The 19,797-nt window shown below is 36.3% G+C and overlaps 1 protein-coding gene across 1 annotated transcript in view; it reads left to right on the plus strand.

Annotated features, from left to right (window-relative positions):
• Window positions 1-4,981: 4,981 nt before the first annotated feature.
• LOC124358048 overlaps window positions 4,982-19,797 on the plus strand; it is a 111,882-nt gene continuing 97,066 nt past the window's right edge. Inside the window, exons 1-7 of the mRNA XM_046810329.1 lie at window positions 4,982-5,133; window positions 5,465-5,633; window positions 6,612-6,874; window positions 11,106-11,250; window positions 14,726-14,985; window positions 15,794-15,899; window positions 16,027-16,164. Of these exons, the coding sequence (XP_046666285.1) occupies window positions 6,683-6,874; window positions 11,106-11,250; window positions 14,726-14,985; window positions 15,794-15,899; window positions 16,027-16,164 (841 nt within the window). The 5' untranslated portion in view covers window positions 4,982-5,133; window positions 5,465-5,633; window positions 6,612-6,682. The remainder of the gene's footprint in view (window positions 5,134-5,464; window positions 5,634-6,611; window positions 6,875-11,105; window positions 11,251-14,725; window positions 14,986-15,793; window positions 15,900-16,026; window positions 16,165-19,797) is intronic.

Consider the following 19,797-nt stretch of genomic DNA (forward strand, 5'->3'; position numbering starts at 1 on the left):
AATAAAAATTACCAAATATCAGATTGAACATATAATACCTATGAATGAACAGTGGCAGTTAGACATCAAGAATTTTTAAAAACACACAGGAATTAGAAGTACAGCAAGTAACAGAGGTAACAGCCCCACAAGACATAATTATAGCACCACATCAGCACACATTAGGATTAGCTCTTTAAAAGGTATAGAGTCTCGAACAGCCATCGAAACAGATAGGAATCTAAGAATAAAAAAGAAATGTCATGCATATCTTACAGAAGGGGAAGATGGTACAGATACAATTGTAAATATTTATAACGCATCAAATTTCCCAAAAAGGATACCCGCACATACTACGATAGGACATATACATTACCCAACTCTCGAAGCACAGCCTACCCTGGAACACCATACCACTACAACTGACACAGGAAAAACAATATTGACAGATAAGGACGGCATAGTATTTGATATCTCACCACATTTAACCCTCCAAGAACACAAACAAGTCCTTGACGTTTTACAAAAATACAGACACATATTTACAACAAAGGTAATCGATTTAACTCCTGCAAACATACCTCCTGTTCAACTCGAATTAAAACCAAATACGAAACCTGTAAACTCACCACCGTATAGGCAGAGTAAAAACAGAAAGGGAAAAATTAAACAAATTATTGGACGATTTAGTACAAGCAAAAATATTAGAGGAATGTCAGGATTACACAGAATATGCAAGCCCAGTATTTTTAGTGAAAAATAAAGATGGAAGCGACAGAATGGTAGCTGATCTCAGGAAGGTTAATGCACAGTTGAAACAGATGCCCACCCCATTCCTTCAGTAAACCTGGTTTTAAGCTCTTTGAACAAAGCGCACACATTTACAAAATTAGACCTTAAAAATGCATTTTATTCCATGGAGGTTAGGAAAGAAGATAGCACATCCTAGCCATAAAAACACCTGATAGACTTCTACAGTTTTGCCGACTGCCGATGGGAACTTTCAACTTCAACCACATTATTTAGTAAAGCCTTGTAATGCGATATTAAACCGTCACCTTTATAATAAAGTCATCTGTTACGTGGATGACCTAATTTGTTATGGGTGACTCATTTGAAAATGACTTACATAATCTAGAAACTATATTAGAAGAACTAGAAAAAGCTAATTTTTGAAACTAAATACAAAAAAGTGTAAATTTCTCTACAAAAGTGTAAACATTTTAGGACACGAGGTATCACGGGAAGGCATTTTACCCCAAAAACAGTCAGTAAGCTATCACCGCGAATTTTAAAAGAACTATCTTAAGGCAAAGTGAGACAATTTTTAGGATGTACAGGATTCTTGTCTCGCAGATTCATTCCAAAATTATGCCAAAATAGCACAACCCCTTACTGAGATAATAAAAGATTCAAATAAAAACATGGCATTTAAATGGACGGATCTATGTGAACAGGCTTTTATAAAAATCAAACAAATTTTGACAAACCCACCATTACTATCAACATTGGAAGGACAACAGGGAAGCACACATTTATGTAGATAGCAGTTTGATTGATGCGGATGCGGAGTACAGCGTTAGATTACAAGAATGAAGAAAAATAATAGAATGAACCCAATTTATTACATGTCAAAAAAATAATTCAAATACCCAAATGCGTTACAGCAATGCTGAACGTGAAATGCTAGCGCTAACCTATGCTGTGAACTACTTCAGAGAATTCATGCTTGGTAGACAAACAACAATATACGGACTGTGCCGCATTACAGTTTTATAAAAATTTTAAGCACACTTCCACTAGATTTAAACAGATTAGCACTGTCATTAACAGACTACACATTGTAGTAAAACATAAACGTGGTGCTACAAACGTGTTTAGCAGACGCCTTAAGCAGAAATCCTTTAGAACAACCTTTGGATGAAGAATTTACGGACGTGTGTTTAACTGTCAATACTTTAATACAGACAAATCTACCCCTACTACAAGCTCAAGACAGTTATTTTAAAAACAAATACGCCTTGCGATGACCTCACCTGTGGCGGTAAATAAAAAAATCAGACGGGCTTCAAGACATTACGAAGAAATAGATGGATTGTTATATTTCAAAACCTTCAACGGACAAAAACTAGAAACTTATTGGCTATACCCCCAAAAACAAACACAAGAAATATTAAAAATATTCCATGACAACCCCTACACGGTGGACACTTATCACATTACAAAACAGCTTCAAAAATAAAATTACGATATCACTGGCCGAATATGTACCGTGATATCCTCCAATATACAAAATCTTGTGAAGAATGTCAACTACGTAGGCCAAAAACGAACAAAAAATTACGGCCTACTACAAACCTATTCCACCCTCCATAAAACCCTTTGACAGAATAACAATAGACTTTGTAGGTAATATTTTACACAAAGTAATGGTTACAAATTATATCCTAGTTGCAACCGATGCCTGCACTAGAATGGCATTTGCAACCCCTTGTAGAAATGCAGATGCGAACACAGTAGCGCAAAAAATTATTAAATCTATTCTGCACATTTGGATTTCCTAGAATTATTAATCATGACAGAGGAACGCACTTATGAATTCTGTAATTTCACAGTTTACTAAATGCACTCGGGATTGAACAAAGGCCAGGCGCTGCTTATATGTCACAAGTACAAGGTGCGGTTGAAAAATACAACCACACGCTAATCAAGGCAATATCTCATTACGTTGTGGAAAAACCCCAAACTTGGTCAAAATACGTACAAATAGTTACCTTTGCCTACAACACGTCTGTAAACATTTCAACAGGCTACACACCGCACTACCTCATGTTTGGTTACGAAGCTAACTTACCGTCTGATTGTTATATATTTACAGGTTAATCCCGAAAAAAAAATGGTGTTGGAAAATATAGAAATTTTAGAGCAAATACGCAAAGATATGCCGAAAATCATGAAAAAAGCCCAGGAAGCGCAAAAGAAATACTTTGGACCGTGACAAAACTCATTTGGATTTAAACCCCGGCGATGAAGTTTAATTGGTCTTGTTTGTGGTGGTAAGTTTTAGAATTATGACACCAGAAAAACCAACCACAACCTGAGAAACCAGTCTACAAGACACCAATCTACAAGACACCAGTCTACAGCACTCTAACCGATCCCGACCACCCACGAGACAAATGAAGTCTTCACAGCACTTCCTTCTACTACCTCACAGCACTTGCCATGCCTCTCTCGACCACCTCTGCCAGGCACATCAACCCCAACATAGGAGAACCCAATAAGCCTCTAGTACAAATCTTCACAGGAGCGTACTTTACTCCAATGCCTCAGACACTACCTTATATCAGTTCCATACCTATCATATACAAAATTCCTTTCAACACACAGCAAAATTTACCTAAAAAACGAACCCTCTTTAAATTTCTGCCCTAAAAACCTCAACAACTCCCAAACCTATTGCAAGATACAGAACAACCTTTCCACATTACAAACCCCTCATACATCAACAAATGGTAGCAGAACACCTCCCATTCATCCAAAGACAGCAACCAGATAGAAACAGAAGATCGCTCACGTTCGTCGGGAGATTTCTTCGAATGGTGTTGTGACATTGCGACATAACACCAAATACATGACTTGGGCAGACAACCAGGAAGATGTCTACACAGCATTCTCAACACAACAACACTACCTACTCTCCGAGCTACCTGCGCATTCACCTGCTTTGTTCACAATCTACAAAGACAACACCACTTCCAGCTAAAACACGACGACAAAAACATAGTAAACAACATGGAACTCATTTTGTACATTTTATTAGCCTGGACTTCTATAATAACACTACTTCTTTTTATAGCCCTCTACTTCATCCACATTAATAACATCAAAATAAAAATTTCTGAAGCCTACAGTACATGAACGTGACTACCCAATGGATAACCTTAATTAGACTATAAGTACGATTCGTAGGTAGAATCGTCATTAAGCCAGGGGAATGTAAGACATATGTATTATTAGTAAAAATAAAATTCATAGAATAGATTGTACAGATAGTTGCTGGAAAGGAAGTCTCGTATTGCAATTCGAGACAAACATCCTCCCGGATGTAAGTAGATAACGCACATCCGCCCAGAACTGACGCCGATGGTGAACAAACAGGAAATGCTTATTTGTAAAAACCGGTGCGACAATGTAAGGGACAGCCATGCTGATATGGAAAATTGTTACTCACCAATTATGATGGAGAGATTTGGCAGAGGCGTGGTCAATGAGCTGGCGGGAGAAGAACATCAAAACTGAAGAACAAGGAGGAGAGGTGGAAGTGGAGGACGGGAATTCGTAAAGTGAAGTTCGGGAGTGTTTGTGTTCGTGTGCGGAAAAATATCTCTAGGCGTAATAAGTGTGATGTGAAATAAAAATGTAAGTAATTTTAAGAACTTAGTATATTTTAGGGTTCATTAATCATTTTCAATTTCCATATCTATTTAAAATGTTCACAATTTCGAAAATATAAATTCATGTAAATGTTTAGCTATTTTAAAGAAAGTTTCTCATGTTAGTCCATGAACTCATTATTATTGCAACACTACAAAATTACTAGTAAATGTTATAATGAATTAAATTCAAAATAAATTGTAATGAATAATTTAATATTAAATATGTCTTCAAAGTATTAAGACATTAAGTTTTGTGCTTAATATGTCGATTGACGCAATCAATTAATCAATTTAATGAAATGTTGTCACAAATAAATGTGTTGGTTCATTTGAGGGTATTTGTACTGCCAATCTAACCTATTATTAAATACTCTCACAGCAACCCTTGCTCAAAATTATGTCACAACCTTAATCTTAAACTAAACCAACCCTACAAAACCTTACAACAATAATAAACATTTTCCACAATTAATATCAGAATTTAAAAATGTTTTCTACTACATGGAAGGGGTAGTAGTTGTAATTGTTAACCCACTTTTGAATTTACCATTGATATTTATTATATTATAATTTTGTAAGTGCAGATGAGGAAGGCTTGAAAGATTACAACACAGCATCTGTAGTGTACAAGCTGTCTGATGAGGAGTACTTTGTGCCTTTCCAAGCTCTCCGAGTGTCCAAGATCACAGGATGGCTCCCTGTCCGTTATCCACAGGTATATAAATGAGCATCACAATCCAACATTGTTATGAAGCCAAATGGAGTAAGTTTTTGTTGGTTTTTATATGTGTATATTTAACAACTCAGCATTTCAATTACATCAAAATTAATCTTAATTTTTTAGTCAAATAATTACTTATAGAAAGTAGTTATAGTTCTTCTTTGAACTGGTCTTTCAATCTCAGACAACTCAAATTAAAAGAATCTTGTTGCACTAAGTGCGAAATGCCTCACCGCAACAAAATAGTGTGCAATATTTTGTCCTATGCTTGTGCACGAGGAACTCATTATGTCAGTGACCAGCTGTAACCGAACTGTGTTGCCAGAACGACAAGGAAGGACTGCTGCTGCTGGGGGCTACTGAGGAAGGTGTCATCAGCTACCAGTACGACGGATGGCGGTTTGTGGCCACAGGAGTATATTACGATAGGTCTGCCTTTGGGCCAGGACTGAAATCCATCAGAGCTTTCTACTACAACAACCGGACCCTCATCAGTCAGTATTCTTTCTAATTATTGATTAAACATAGTTTAATTCGTGTTTGGTTGGATAAGAACAACGTTATAAGTGTGATTGTATTCTGAAGATACCTCACGTGTATAATATTGATACATTGTGTCGCGTGACATGCTTCACTGAGATTGTATGCAACATTTCAAGTATATAACTCATCTCATTCTCGAGCTGACTTATGTACAGATATTGTGTCATCCTACTGAGTTATAGGCTTCACTAATGCTCAGCCACAAATATGGTTAATGGTATTCAAATTAGCACATCTGTAGCACATGTTAATGAAATACTAGAATCCTTAAAATACAATTTTCAAAATATGTGGAATTTTACCAATATTATACTAACTTGATGTAGCGGACACCTTTGTGACTGGGGATACCTTTTGTGTATCCACATAAAATAGCTGTGGTGGGAAGGGTTAATTTGATGTGAATGTTGAGTTTAGATTCCAGTCACTAACAGGGAGGTGAAATAGAGCTTGTATAATATTATAGTCAACTATTAATAAATATACAGGTGTCCCAGAACTCTTTTCCAATATTTTCCTGGACCAAAGACAAACAAAAATTTCATATTCAGACTTTCGGAAACTCAGTAATTACCCAAATAGCCGCCATTTTGTTTTTTCATTTAACTACTTTTTATTTGAGAACTGCTTGTTGTAATGAGTTGAAATTTAGTATGTAGCTTTATAATCTAACGGCCTAATTAATTAACATTTTAATTTTGTAAAAATTTATTTTCAAAATAGCGACTTCCTAAAAAGTTTATTGCATAAATATCTTAAAATTGCATATATTAAAAGTCACCATTATTACATTTTATTTTGAAAATGTTATTAGAAATCCAACGATACTAAGTTTAAGAAAATCGGATTATAAGTAAGGAAGCTAATGTGTTTTTACAAACCCCATTACTAAACTATATAAACTCTGACTTTGTGACATTAACGTGCAGGTGCTGCCAATAAGCAGAGTGGAAGGTACGAGTACAACGTGTTTAGTCCTGTGCTGAGGCACCATTCACTGATGGGAGAGCTGCAGAAGGAAGTGTCAGCCTGGGAGGAACAGATGAGGAGACAGGTGGCTGATGCACACTCCAGAGTGGCTGCCTTGCTGGAGATCGCTCTGGCCGCTCCCACTGTAAACGATCCTGTTGTACAGCTGGGTGACCGAGTCGTCTTCCATGACGTGGAAGTAGAAAATTTGATCACTCACAAGGTAGTGTCATAATAGTATCCGAGACTCGCATACGCTCTTTCAGAACACAGCTACAATGACAATTTTCACCTTAACCTCATTTGTGGTCATAGCCGAACACAATAATTGAAAAAGGTTCCGCCTTGAATGTTCTGATTTGATTCACTAATGGTTCAAAACATATTGGTGTGATGGGTCTCCCACAAGTAAAGAAACCCGACATTAAATCCCATACTTATCCTTGATATATTTAAATTATATTAGATTCTAAACAACTAATTTTCTGGCCAAATTTCTAGCCATACATATTTATATTCCTGAGACCACCACTGAAAAAGAACAAAAGATGTAAATGACATGTCAGAGCAGTTCTCCCATTTACTAAAGAAGGTCTTTAGACTTGATCTCCTGGATCTCATTAACACAATCCCACAGTTATGCTTCATCCCTATTTCTCTCACTACATAATAATTTTACAAATCCCTTTCATTCACAAATACTTTGGTTTTGTGAATTCCTCCCGCAGGTCGGCATTATTTTCACATTCACGTTCCTCTCAGCTCGGATGGCCAGTAGTATTGGTCGCAACCATTTCTCCAGCAGGTCGGCATTATTTTCACACTTACGTTCCTCTCAGCTCGGATGGCCAGTAGTATTGGTCGCAGCCATTTCTCCAGCAGGTCGGCATTATTTTCACATTCACGTTCCTCTCAGCTCGGATGGCCAGTAGTATTGGTCGCAGCCATTTCTCCGGCAGGTCAGCATTATTATCACACTTACGTTCCTCTCAGCTCGGGTGGCCAGTAGTATTGGTCGCAACCATTTCTCCAGCAGGTCGGCATTATTTTCACACTCACGTTTCTCTCAACTCGGATGGCCAGTAGGACTAGCCGCAGCTATTTCTCTGGCGTGTCGGCACTGTTTTACATTCCCGTTTCTCTCAGCTCGGATGGTCAGTAGTATTGGCCGCAGCCATTCCTCCGGTAGGTCGGCATTATTTTCACTCTTACGTTTCTCTCAGCTCGGATGGTCAGTAGTATTGGCCACTCAAAGATGTTTATTTTTGAATACCTAATTTGTTTTATGTTGTCCGTTTTGTGCTGCAGGCAGCCTTTCGGACAAGCATTTAACTACTTCTAACCTAGATTTTGACTATAATAATGCGTGATGTTGGTAATCCTGTTACAGCTGTATCTTTGTATTAGAGCGGCGTTTGTCACTACTAGTGAAGTGCATTATCTATTTATATAGTGTTTTTATTTGTGTTTTAATTCATTGCAGTGTTTTATCTGGCTTTTAATATTAAAATAATGAGTCATATTTTTTTAACATCTAATGAGTTGAGCGTATTGTTGCGTGAGGGCCATAATTCCGACAGGGACAATTCAGAACATGAAAGTGATGTTGATTTTTGCGGAAGAACAGTTGGACCAATTTCTTGTTAACTATGAAGGGGGGGGAAATTGAAATATGAGATGTATATGAGCAGAATGGAAATGAGCAAGTGGAGTAACTCTCGGACGTGTATGAGGCAGAAGTTGATGAGAATAACGAAGATTGCTGGTTTGGATGAAGAAGCAGGTGACGTAAACTTCACTTAATTTGTATAGAAAAAACATCAGCGGTTATAAACGTCCAGCGAATCAAATCCCTGTTTCTACTTTGGACTATTTTCAACTCTTTTTCACTGATAAGCAATTGTCTGAAGTAGTTAAGGAAACAAACCAGTACGCTCATGAAAAAAATTAAAAATGCACGCCACTCAGAATAAAATTTATGTGGTGGTTATGGAATGAGGTTTTCCAATGACTGGATTGATTATCGACCATTATTTAAAGATGGTTTCAACAGAAAGATTTTTACAAATGTTTTGGAATCTGCATGCCAGCCTCCTCCCACTGGACCAGTCTTAGGAACTCTGTCTCGTTCAGGAAAAATTACGAAACATTGTTTTGTAACTGGACAGAAATGTCAAAGACTACTATTTACCTGGGAACAAAGTGAGGGTTGGTGAAAGCACTATAGGGTTTAAAGGGTTAAAGTATACAACACGGATATGTCTACCAAATGGGGGATCAAAGTTTTTGTGTTATCTGAGTCTATCACAGGATATATTTGTGCTTTGGAGCCCTATTTTGACAAGGCTACAACTGATCGGATGGGTCGGCATGATTTAAGCATCACAAGTGTGAATAAGTTGAAACAAGCCTTCATTGATATGCCTTGGTCTGCACCGACCAGGAACTGTATGATATGAAAGTGCACTCGGCAGGGACTATAATGAGAAGTAGAACGGGGTTACCAGAACAGGTGCTACCAAAGAGGAATTGTAGAGGGATCAAGAATTTTAGTAAAAATTAAATCGAGGTGACATTTAGCAAAGAGGATAAGTTAATCCTTGGTATTATGGAAGGACACAAATGAAATAACAATTCTGAGTATGCTGTATGACAACTCTACCAAAACTGTTAGCATACAATAAAAAAGGTAGTTGAAGAAGAGGTGATAAAACCGTCACGTTATGTGTCGTGTGCCAACATATAACGAGTCTGAGTCTAAGGGTGGTGTAGATTTCTGATCAATAAATTTCTTCAAACTCGTTTACCAGAAAATCATTGAAATGGTGGGGCAAAATCTATTTCTGGCTTCTCGAGATTGAAATCTTTAAATCTTTCTTGTTGTACAAAATCAGTCAACATGAAAGAAAAATTAGACAGAACAAGTGTAGAAACGTGTTGGTGAAAGAACTGATAAAAATGTGAGAAATAATAAGAAACGTGGGAGACCATCACATTTGGAAGAAAATGAAGGAGTGAATAGGAAGTTGCATCTGCCCTATCTTTTAGAAGGGGATAAACAAAAGACTGAATTCAGTTAGTTGGGTCTGATGGTGTGTTCCTTGAACACGAAAGGCCTAAAAATAAAAAAGTATATTATTGGAGTGTTTGTTTTAAAATGTATAGAGAATTCCAATAAGAAAGAGTTTCTATAATATATTCACTAGTATTATTTATTAGTATATCTTCACAGTCAGTATCTATGTTGTCAGGCAATACACTTGAAAATGATGCATTCAGTACGCCTGTCAGAAAGTTATCAAAGTTTCGGTCATCAGGATATTCCATTTCGATAAAAACTATTGTGATACAAATTGGTATGCATTGTTATAGAGGGTATATTTACTACTACACAACTACAACTGTATTTATGTATACAACTACACAAATTTTGAGAAATGAAATTAGTAATTGCTTTTTTTTACCACGGCCGAGCAGTTGACGTAAACTATGTGCATTGCACATAGACGCAGCAGACACTTAACGATATTTCGTTACTTTGGTTGTGCGATGATCGATTTTCATACACAAAGTGTGACAGAATCACGTTATAGCAATCGGTAAATAATCATCGTAACATATGAACGTACACGAATATAAATCGACGAAAAATAAATCTTTTTTTTGCGATTTTAATGTCATCATACTATTGATAACAAGACTCTATTGCCATATTAGACATTCTTCAGGGTTACAATTTTAGACAAACTATTACAGGCATCAACCTGAGATGTGACAACGCACGGCACGGTATAGAAAACATTTTTGTTTCACATAACAAATTAGCCTTTTATTTAGCAGTTTCTTAGAAGCAAGTCCACTGAAATTTAAAAAATAAAACTATTAACTTTAGTAAGAAAGGTATTGAGAAACATTGCAACATGACAAATTGAATAAACTATTCAGTGATAAATCATTAATTTTGTATAGCCAAAGTTTTTTAATCGTAATATTAGAAATTAACTGACGAAAACTCCAAGATGCTTATACTTTACATATCAATGCCAAACAGAATTAATAATAATTATTATAAATTGAAAATGTTTGAACATAAAATTTATTGCTAGAGTAAAATTTGACCATGCTAGGGGCTTGATTGTTGCTGTGGGCAACCCTTAGAGGGTAATCTAGAAAACTATCACAAATCTATTTTATTTATTTATATTTTATTCCTAAAATATATGCAAACAAAACATTCTAGTGGGTAAAATAAAGGATTAAATTATTAAAAACTTCAAGTAAAATATTACTTAAATTACCTCAATATTTATTTTCTCTGATTGTGGACTTTCAGTTTTTGTAAATATTTGATTAAAATATGTTATAAACAAATTAAATGGGTTATTCCATAACCTCCTCCGTGAACCAGTAGTGTCGGTTCCATAGACTAATTGTTTGACAACAACCGGTTGCAGACAAGAATCAGAGAATCAGCCCAAGATACAAACCAGAAGCTGCGAACTCTTGAAACTCAGTTGATCCAGTTACACCAGAATCTGAAGGGTTTAAAAGCCAAAATTGATGAAAGCACTGTTCACTACAGAACAGTCTATGACGAAGGTAAATATATTCGTCCTTTTAATTATAGATCCATATTTAACCCTGAAACTGAAATGTTTAAGTTTAAACATTTCTTGACTGAAGATTGGCTCTTCACAATGAGGCCAACACATTTCAAGAATGTAATATTTCAATTTTGTATGAACTGGAAAACTTATTTGTTAGTAATAACAAACAACAATAAACAATTTTTCAGAGTTATTAATTTTATGGGGTGGTGACCCCATAAAATTAATAACTCTGAAAAATTGTTTATTTTTTATGTCAATCCAAATACAATTCTTTGCCTGTTTTGCTTATTTTTCCTTCTAATTTTGCTTATTTTTTCCTTCTACATTTTTCTAAATATACTTGAGTGATTCTCTTGGGTAAATATACTATTATTTGTGGGCTGATAAGATTTTTATTCTAAAGGAAAAGTATTTATTGTGAAGATATTTTTACCCTCTCTTCTTATATAATTTTAATACCATGATCATCTTTTATCATTGAATCAATAAACAGAATTTTTTTATTACAGTGTGACCTATGTTTTCTATCATGTAAGGGTTTAGAAACTGCAAAGTGATATTTAACAAATATGATATCAATTATTTCTTGCAATACAATTTACATAATTTCCCGAACTGTACACTTTTGTGAGATTTAGATACACACCGTAGCATTCAGAGAATTTTTATATTTTATTAGAGTTTATCTGGAACAGAAAATTTTCTGCAAGACACAGTGGATGTTAGAGGTTAAGTTTGATAAAACTGTTCTGGCTATGTTTTGTGTCTTGCAGTTGCAAAGGAGGCTAGTGCGGACATACTTTGTACTTCTCCTTGCCAAGAAGAACAGTTGATTGTGAGTAAGGTAAACGGCAAAGGATATGAGCAAGTACCTGGTAGACACAGTGGATGTTAGACATTAAGTTTGATAAAACTGTTCTCGTCATGTTTTGTGTCTTTAGTTGCAGAGGAGCCTAGTGCGGACATACTTTGTACTTCTCCTTGCCAAGCAGAACAGTTGATTGTGAGTATGGTAAACGGCAAGGATATGAGCAAGGTACCTGGTAGACACAGTGGATGTTAGACATTAAGTTTGATAAAACTGTTCTCGTCATGTTTTGTGTCTTTAGTTGCAGAGGAGCCTAGTTGCGGACATACTTTGTACTTCTCCTTGCCAAGAGAACAGTTGATTGTGAGTAAGGTAAACGGCAAGGATATGAGCAAGTACCTGGTAGACACAGTGGATGTTAGACATTAAGTTTGATAAAAACTGTTCTCGTCATGTTTTGTGTCTTTAGTTGCAGAGGAGCCTAGTGCGGACATACTTTGTACTTCTCCTTTGCCAAGCAGAACAGTTGATTGTGAGTAAGGTAAACGGCAAGGATATGAGCAAGTACCTGGTAGACACAGTGGATGTTAGACATTAAGTTTGATAAAACTGTTCTCGTCATGTTTTGTGTCTTTAGTTGCAGAGGAGCCTAGTGCGGACATACTTTTGTACTTCTCCTTGCCAAGCAGAACAGTTGATTGTGAGTATGGTAAACGGCAAGGATATGAGCAAGTACCTGGTAGACACAGTGGATGGTTAGACATTAAGTTTGATAAAACTGTTCTCGTCATGTTTTGTGTCTTTAGTTGCAGAGGAGCCTAGTGCGGACATACTTTGTACTTCTCCTTGCCAAGCAGAACAGTTGATTGTGAGTAAGGTAAACGGCAAGGATATGAGCAAGTACCTGGTAGACACAGTGGATGTTAGACATTAAGTTTGATAAAACTGTTCTCGTCATGTTTTGTGTCTTTAGTTGCAGAGGAGCCTAGTGCGGACATACTTTGTACTTCTCCTTGCCAAGCAGAACAGTTGATTGTGAGTATGGTAAACGGCAAGGATATGAGCAAGTACCTGGTTAGACACAGTGGATGTTAGACATTAAGTTTGATAAAACTGTTCTCGTCATGTTTTGTGTCTTTAGTTGCAGAGGAGCCTAGTGCGGACATACTTTGTACTTCTCCTTGCCAAGCAGAAACAGTTGATTGTGAGTATGGTAAACGGCAAGGATATGAGCAAGTACCTGGTAGACACAGTGGATGTTAGACATTAAGTTTGATAAAACTGTTCTCGTCATGTTTTGTGTCTTTAGTTGCAGAGGAGCCTAGTGCGGACATACTTTGTACTTCTCCTTGCCAAGCAGAACAGTTGATTGTGAGTATGGTAAACGGCAAGGATATGAGCAAGTACCTGGTAGAACAGTATATGTTAGACATTAAGTTTGATATAAAACTGTTCTCGTCATGTTTTGTGTCTTTAGTTGCAGAGGAGGCTAGTGCGGACATACTTTGTACTTCTCCTTGCCAAGCAGAACAGTTGATTGTGAGTATGGTAAACGGCAAGGAATTTGAGCAAGTACCTGGTAGAAACAGTGGATGTTAGACATTAAGTTTGATAAAAACTGTTCTCGTCATGTTTTGTGTCTTTAGTTGCAGAGGAGGCTAGTGCGGACATACTTTGTACTTCTCCTTGCCAAGCAGAACAGTTGATTGTGAGTAAGGTAAACGGCAAGGATATGAGCAAGTACTGGTAGACACAGTGGATGTTAGACATTAAGTTTGATAAAACTGTTCTCGTCATGTTTTGTGTCTTTAGTTGCAGAGGAGCCTAGTGCGGACATACTTTGTACTTCTCCTTGCCAAGCAGAACAGTTGATTGTGAGTATGGTAAACGGCAAGATGATATGAGCAAGTACCTGGTAGACACAGTATATGTTAGACATTAAGTTTGATAAAAACTGTTCTCGTCATGTTTTGTGTCTTTAGTTGCAGAGGAGCCTAGTGCGGACATACTTGTACTTCTTCCTTGCCAAGCAGAACAGTTGATTGTGAGTATGGTAAACGGCAAGGATATGAGCAAGTACCTGGTAGACACAGTGGATGTTAGACATTAAGTTTGATAAAAACTGTTTGTTCTCGTCATGTTTTGTGTCTTTAGTTGCAGAGGAGCCTAGTGCGGACATACTTTGTACTTCTCCTTGCCAAGCAGAACAGTTGATTGTGAGTATGGTAAACGGCAAGGATATGAGCAAGTACTGGTAGACACAGTGGATGTTAGACATTAAGTTTGATAAAACTGTTCTCGTCATGTTTTGTGTTCTTTAGTTGCAGAGGAGCCTAGTGCGGACATACTTTGTACTTCTCCTTGCCAAGCAGAACAGTTGATTGTGAGTATGGTAAACGGCAAGGATATGAGCAAGTACCTGGTAGACACAGTGGATGTTAGACATTAAGTTTGATAAAACTGTTCTCGTCATGTTTTGTGTCTTTAGTTGCAGAGGAGCCTAGTGCGGACATACTTTGTAACTTCTCCTTGCCAAGCAGAACAGTTGATTGTGAGTAAGGTAAATGGTGAGGAAATGAGCAAGTTTTTGGTCGACACAGTGGATGTTAGACATTAAGTTTGATAAAACTGTTCTCGTCATGTTTTGTGTCTTTAGTTGCAGAGGAGCCTAGTGCGGACATACTTTGTACTTCTCCTTGCCAAGCAGAACAGTTGATTGTGAGTAAGGTAAATGGTGAGGAAATGAGCAAGTTTTTGGTCGACACAGTGGATGTCAGGGAGCCGGTGGAGATTGATGAGTTAACATTTGAGAAGTTGGCACTGATCGATCCTCTGGATACAAGAATGATCAATGGGCATCCTGTCGACAATGTGATTGACTGGTCCAGGGAGGTGGTCTTGGATCATGGCCTGAAGGTTTGTTTTTTATTCATATTCTGGGGTTATGATTTTTATTGGACCTTCATTTATTATAGGAATCTGTGTGCTTGGTTTAATTTAAGTTTGACCATAATGTGTTTTAAGATTTTTGAAGAAGGAATATTTTACATTAATTTGTGTTCTGTTTTACCGTGTATTTTCAAACGTGCAACATTGGTAACTGTGGTCTTTTTTATTTGAAAAATTTGAGTCTTTTCATAAAAATCAAAAATTTCTGTTGGGGTGTTGTATTTAACTGTGATAGAAAACGTTTGTAGTAAGACGTAGGTAGGTTGACTTCGTATTGAAAATAAAACATTTATAACAAGAAATGACAAACAAAGTAAGTATTTTGATTTTTTTTCTACGACATTTGTATTGATAAATTTCCGTTTGAGACTTAAAGGCCCTTCTATGTGGAATTGTTCCAGAAGAGGAATGAAATGATTTTATGTTACTCTGAGTTGAAGTATTTACATAGAAACTTCCAGAAAAGTGTTACAATCGTTCAGTAACAATATATAATCAATGACTATCAATATGCTTTATTGTAAAGTACAGATGAAGTACATGTATCTCAAGTATTAACAATGTAAAAAAGTTCAACTAAGAAAACTGTTACATTTACTTTATATTTCAAGAACTTTCTATTTGAAATTGTAATAAGAATATATAATTTCTCAGTTTTTCTGGTTATATAAGTACATGGAATTTTAGTTTTACTGTTTCAAAAATAAATTTGATGTTGCTGATTATTTTTGGTACTGTTATTTGTAATTTGTTAATGCAAAGATTTGTATTACAGATAGAAGGAACATTGATATTAAACAACAACCTCACTGTTGGAGGTACAGTGGACGGAGTGTCTTTGAATAAAATTGTAGAGGAAGACGAAGATTCGCTTAAAGAAGGTAATTCCAGTTTACAAAGGGATATTGGTAGATGTAACTTTTCTTTGTGGTAGCTAGTATTAATTTGTGATCTCATGAAAGTACAAAATATAGTATAAAACATACTAACAGTGTGATTGTTCACCAGTGGTCGATACGTTCAACAAGACTCTAAACACAGTAAGGGCCTCTCAGTTGGTGCTCTTGGATGGCAAACTCTCTGAAGTGGATTTTCAAGAGTTTGTCAAGTCCACTCTCAAAACACAGGGAGACCAGCTTATCACAGGTGAGGTCTTGAGCACTTAAATTTTCTGTGCAAATTTCAATTGATTTAACTTGAAAGAACTTAGCTTACGGGGTGATTTGCTTCCCAAAAACATTTCATGTGAAGCTTCAACTTTCTCAGTTCCAACATTACTCAAAATTTAAGATTTTGGGATAAGTATAAATCAAACTTTAGTTCATCAAATTTTGGGTATTGATAACCGTTACTTTGGTTTCTTAACCTTTCTAAAAGTAGTAATAATTTATAACATCATTAGGTAGTGTTCTCTATAAATAACCTTAAGGAGTTACAAAATATATTTTTATGTTTAAAAATTATGGATTTTTTATAGTTTAAATTACACAAACAGTGAAGATTTTAAAATTTAAAGATTTCAAATTAATTTCAAATAGTTTTCTGTGAAAGAGCTCAACAGTAAAAAAACCTTTTAAGTAATTCCAAGAAGACATTTTTGAATCTATTTGATGTTTGTCTTTGTAAATAGTTAAGATTTAATTGGTAAATAAAATATTGCTTCATAAAATTCAAAACATAGACATTTCAAGAGAATTTGAAATTTAACTGAAGACTATTCACACTATTTTTGTATTAAAATATGTTAAGATGTATTCAAATTACAAATCTTATTCATTTATGCATGAATTATTACAAAAGCCTTTATGAAATATTTCAAGAATAAAAGTTTTGAAGATATATTTGTTTAACCCTATGCACGAAGGCAGTATTTATAATTTGTCCTCATAGCTCGTAAGGCCAGCACCACTGGCCACTAAACATAACACTTATTTTCCAATATTCTCTTAGTTTTATAATGACTGGTGAGTGCTGAAACCTATCGAGCAGCTTTATTTTAAAGTAATTTGTAAGTAAAGCAGCCAATTTTAAATTGGCCCATAATTCTTCTCTAAACATTGACTGTGCAAATAATATGAATGACACGTAGTGGTCTTATACACTGAAGTGATAGAAGCAATAGAAACCTAGAAAACTTTACTAGAAGATATGTGCTAACTATTTTTGACTACACATACGTACGAGGTGTGTTCAAAAGTATCGCGAATTTTGAATTTTCGCGGGTTATGTATATTCGAATTTCGATTTTTTTGTGGCGTTATGTTGGTACATATGTCTCTCACTTATGTTGACAATTTCGGCCATTTTAAATGTTCAGTTAATAGTTGACAGCTGCTTTGCTTGCACGTGTTTTGGTTCGTCTTCGATTTTTACTTAGTCAAAAAAATGGAACAAAGAACCTGTATCAAATTTTGTGTGAAAAATGAAATTAAGTGCGCGGATGCATTCCGAATGTTGTCTGTGGCATACGGAGAAGCTGTGTTTTCAGAAGGCCGAGAAGATGTGAACGACGAAGAGCATGCCGGACGCCCGAGCACTTCAACAACAGACGAAAAAATTGATGAAGTGAAGAAAATGGTATTGGCCAATCGTTGAATCACCGTTAGAGAAATTACCGAGGACCTAGGCATATCGATTGGCTCGTGCCATTCGATTTTAATCGATAATTTGGGCATCAAGTTCAAAAATGCTTTATTCACAAAATTTGATCGATAATTTGGGCATGAGACGGGTTGCCGCAAAATTCGTACCAAAATTGCTCAATTTCGATCAAAAACAGTATCGCATGAACATTGCTAATGAGATGTTGGAATCTGTCCGCGACGACCCGAATTTGCCCCATAGGGTCATAACTGGTGACAAATCGTGGGTTATAACATGGAATCCAAAGCTCAATCATCTCAATGGAAGCTGCCGCACGAACCAAGACCGAAAAAAGCACGCCAAGTTCGGTCGAATGTGAAAGTTTTGCTTACAGTTTTCTTCGATTGCAGGGGCATGGTGCATCATGAGTTCTTGCCACAAAGTAGAACGGTGAATAAGGAATATTACCTGCAAGTTATGCGTAATTTGCGTGAAGCAATCCGCCAGAAACGCCCAAATTTGTGGAAAAACAAAAATTGGCTTTTGCACCACGATAACGCCCCTGCTTACACATCCCTGCTTGTACGCGACTTCTTGGCCAAAAACAACACACTAATGATACCGCAGCCACCGTATTCCCCAGATCTGGCCCCCTGTGACTTTTTCTTGTTCCCGAAACTGAAGAGGCCCATGAGAGGACGACACTACGCCACGATTGACGAGATAGAGACGGCATCGAAGGAGGAGCTGAACAAGATACAAAAAATTGATTTTTTGAAGTGCTTCGAAGATTGGAAAAATCGTTGGCACAAGTGTATAATATCCCAGGGGGATTACTTTGAAGGGGACAAAATAGATATTCACGAATAAATAAATAATTTTTGAAAATACACAAAATTCGCTATACTTTTTGTGCACACCTCGTATGTATTTTTTAAAAGTTTTAATCCTTAAAAAAATGTAAAGAATGAGAAAAATGTAAAATTGTTCATGTCAGTATAAAACTATAAAGGCCTACTTTACTTTATAACATTTTATTTACATATCTTTATGAACAATATAAAGCGTCTGCAAGATGGTGGCAGGTGAAAAGTGTATATGTGGTGGCTCGTGCTCAAAAGCAGTGTTAGATAGGCATAATGCGATAATGTGTTATGGAATCTGTAAAAAATGGTGGCATATTGCTTGTGCAAGTATTTCAAAGCCTCAATACGAACCATTTTAAAAACATTTCAAGTATGCCAGGAATAAAATGGTACTGTGTTTCTTGCCTTCCAAATGCTGTTATCAAACAAAGTACCGAGTCTGCGTCGGGAACTGATCTGCATCCGTCGAACGAATCTGACTGCTCCGCGATTCTTAACGTTGTAGTGACAGAATTGGAAGAAATAACCAAAAATAACCTAAGTTTGTCTAAAAGGTTAAGTGAACTTGAAAATGAAAATAATGTGTTTTAGGACACAGCTAAATGAAATTATGCCGACATTTCCATGCCAACTCAAAAATTGAAACATCCACAAACGAATCCAAAGAACCGAATCGTTCTGAGAACGGTTTCAGGGAAAGAGAGAGTTGTTCCAATACATCGAACAGCGTAATAAATCCAGAAATAGGAATGGAACCTAATCTTAGTGAATATGTAAAATGAAATTACCGATGACAAAATTAAAACCCCATCTTATGTAGATATTGTTAAAAACCCGAACTTCTAAACGGCTTACAAATAGAATATGCCAAGATGTAAATAACAAAAATGTTGAAGTAAGTCTAGGCTCAAATAGTGACTCGGACACTACTCGGACTGAAACCTCTTTGGTTGCAAGTAACGATGTTTTTCTCCTTCTAAGACAGAAAATATGTTAAATAAAGATTGGCAAGCTGTTGGGCCTAGAAGGAAAAATGTGAGAAATAAAATAGGAAAGCTGGACAGTGAGGTTAGGAATGGACTTTGGCAAGGCTAATCTAGGCCTAAGCAAAAATAGGGTAAGCCCATACCCAGAGTCATCCAAATACAAAAAGAAACACTCTATTATAATCGGTACAGGTGATAGTGTCTCATCAAGCCTTCTCGGTGCTAAGAAGGCTTGGTTTTCATTTGGGAAAAGTCGCTATGGGAACGAGTGAAGAGGATGTTCAATGTTTTGTAAGTAAAGCCTTTCCTAATATTAGTTTTAGTGTTGAAAAACTTGAAAACAA

This window comes from Homalodisca vitripennis, chromosome 3, assembly GCF_021130785.1.
Source record: "Homalodisca vitripennis isolate AUS2020 chromosome 3, UT_GWSS_2.1, whole genome shotgun sequence".
In the NCBI taxonomy this organism is placed as follows: domain Eukaryota; kingdom Metazoa; phylum Arthropoda; class Insecta; order Hemiptera; family Cicadellidae; genus Homalodisca; species Homalodisca vitripennis.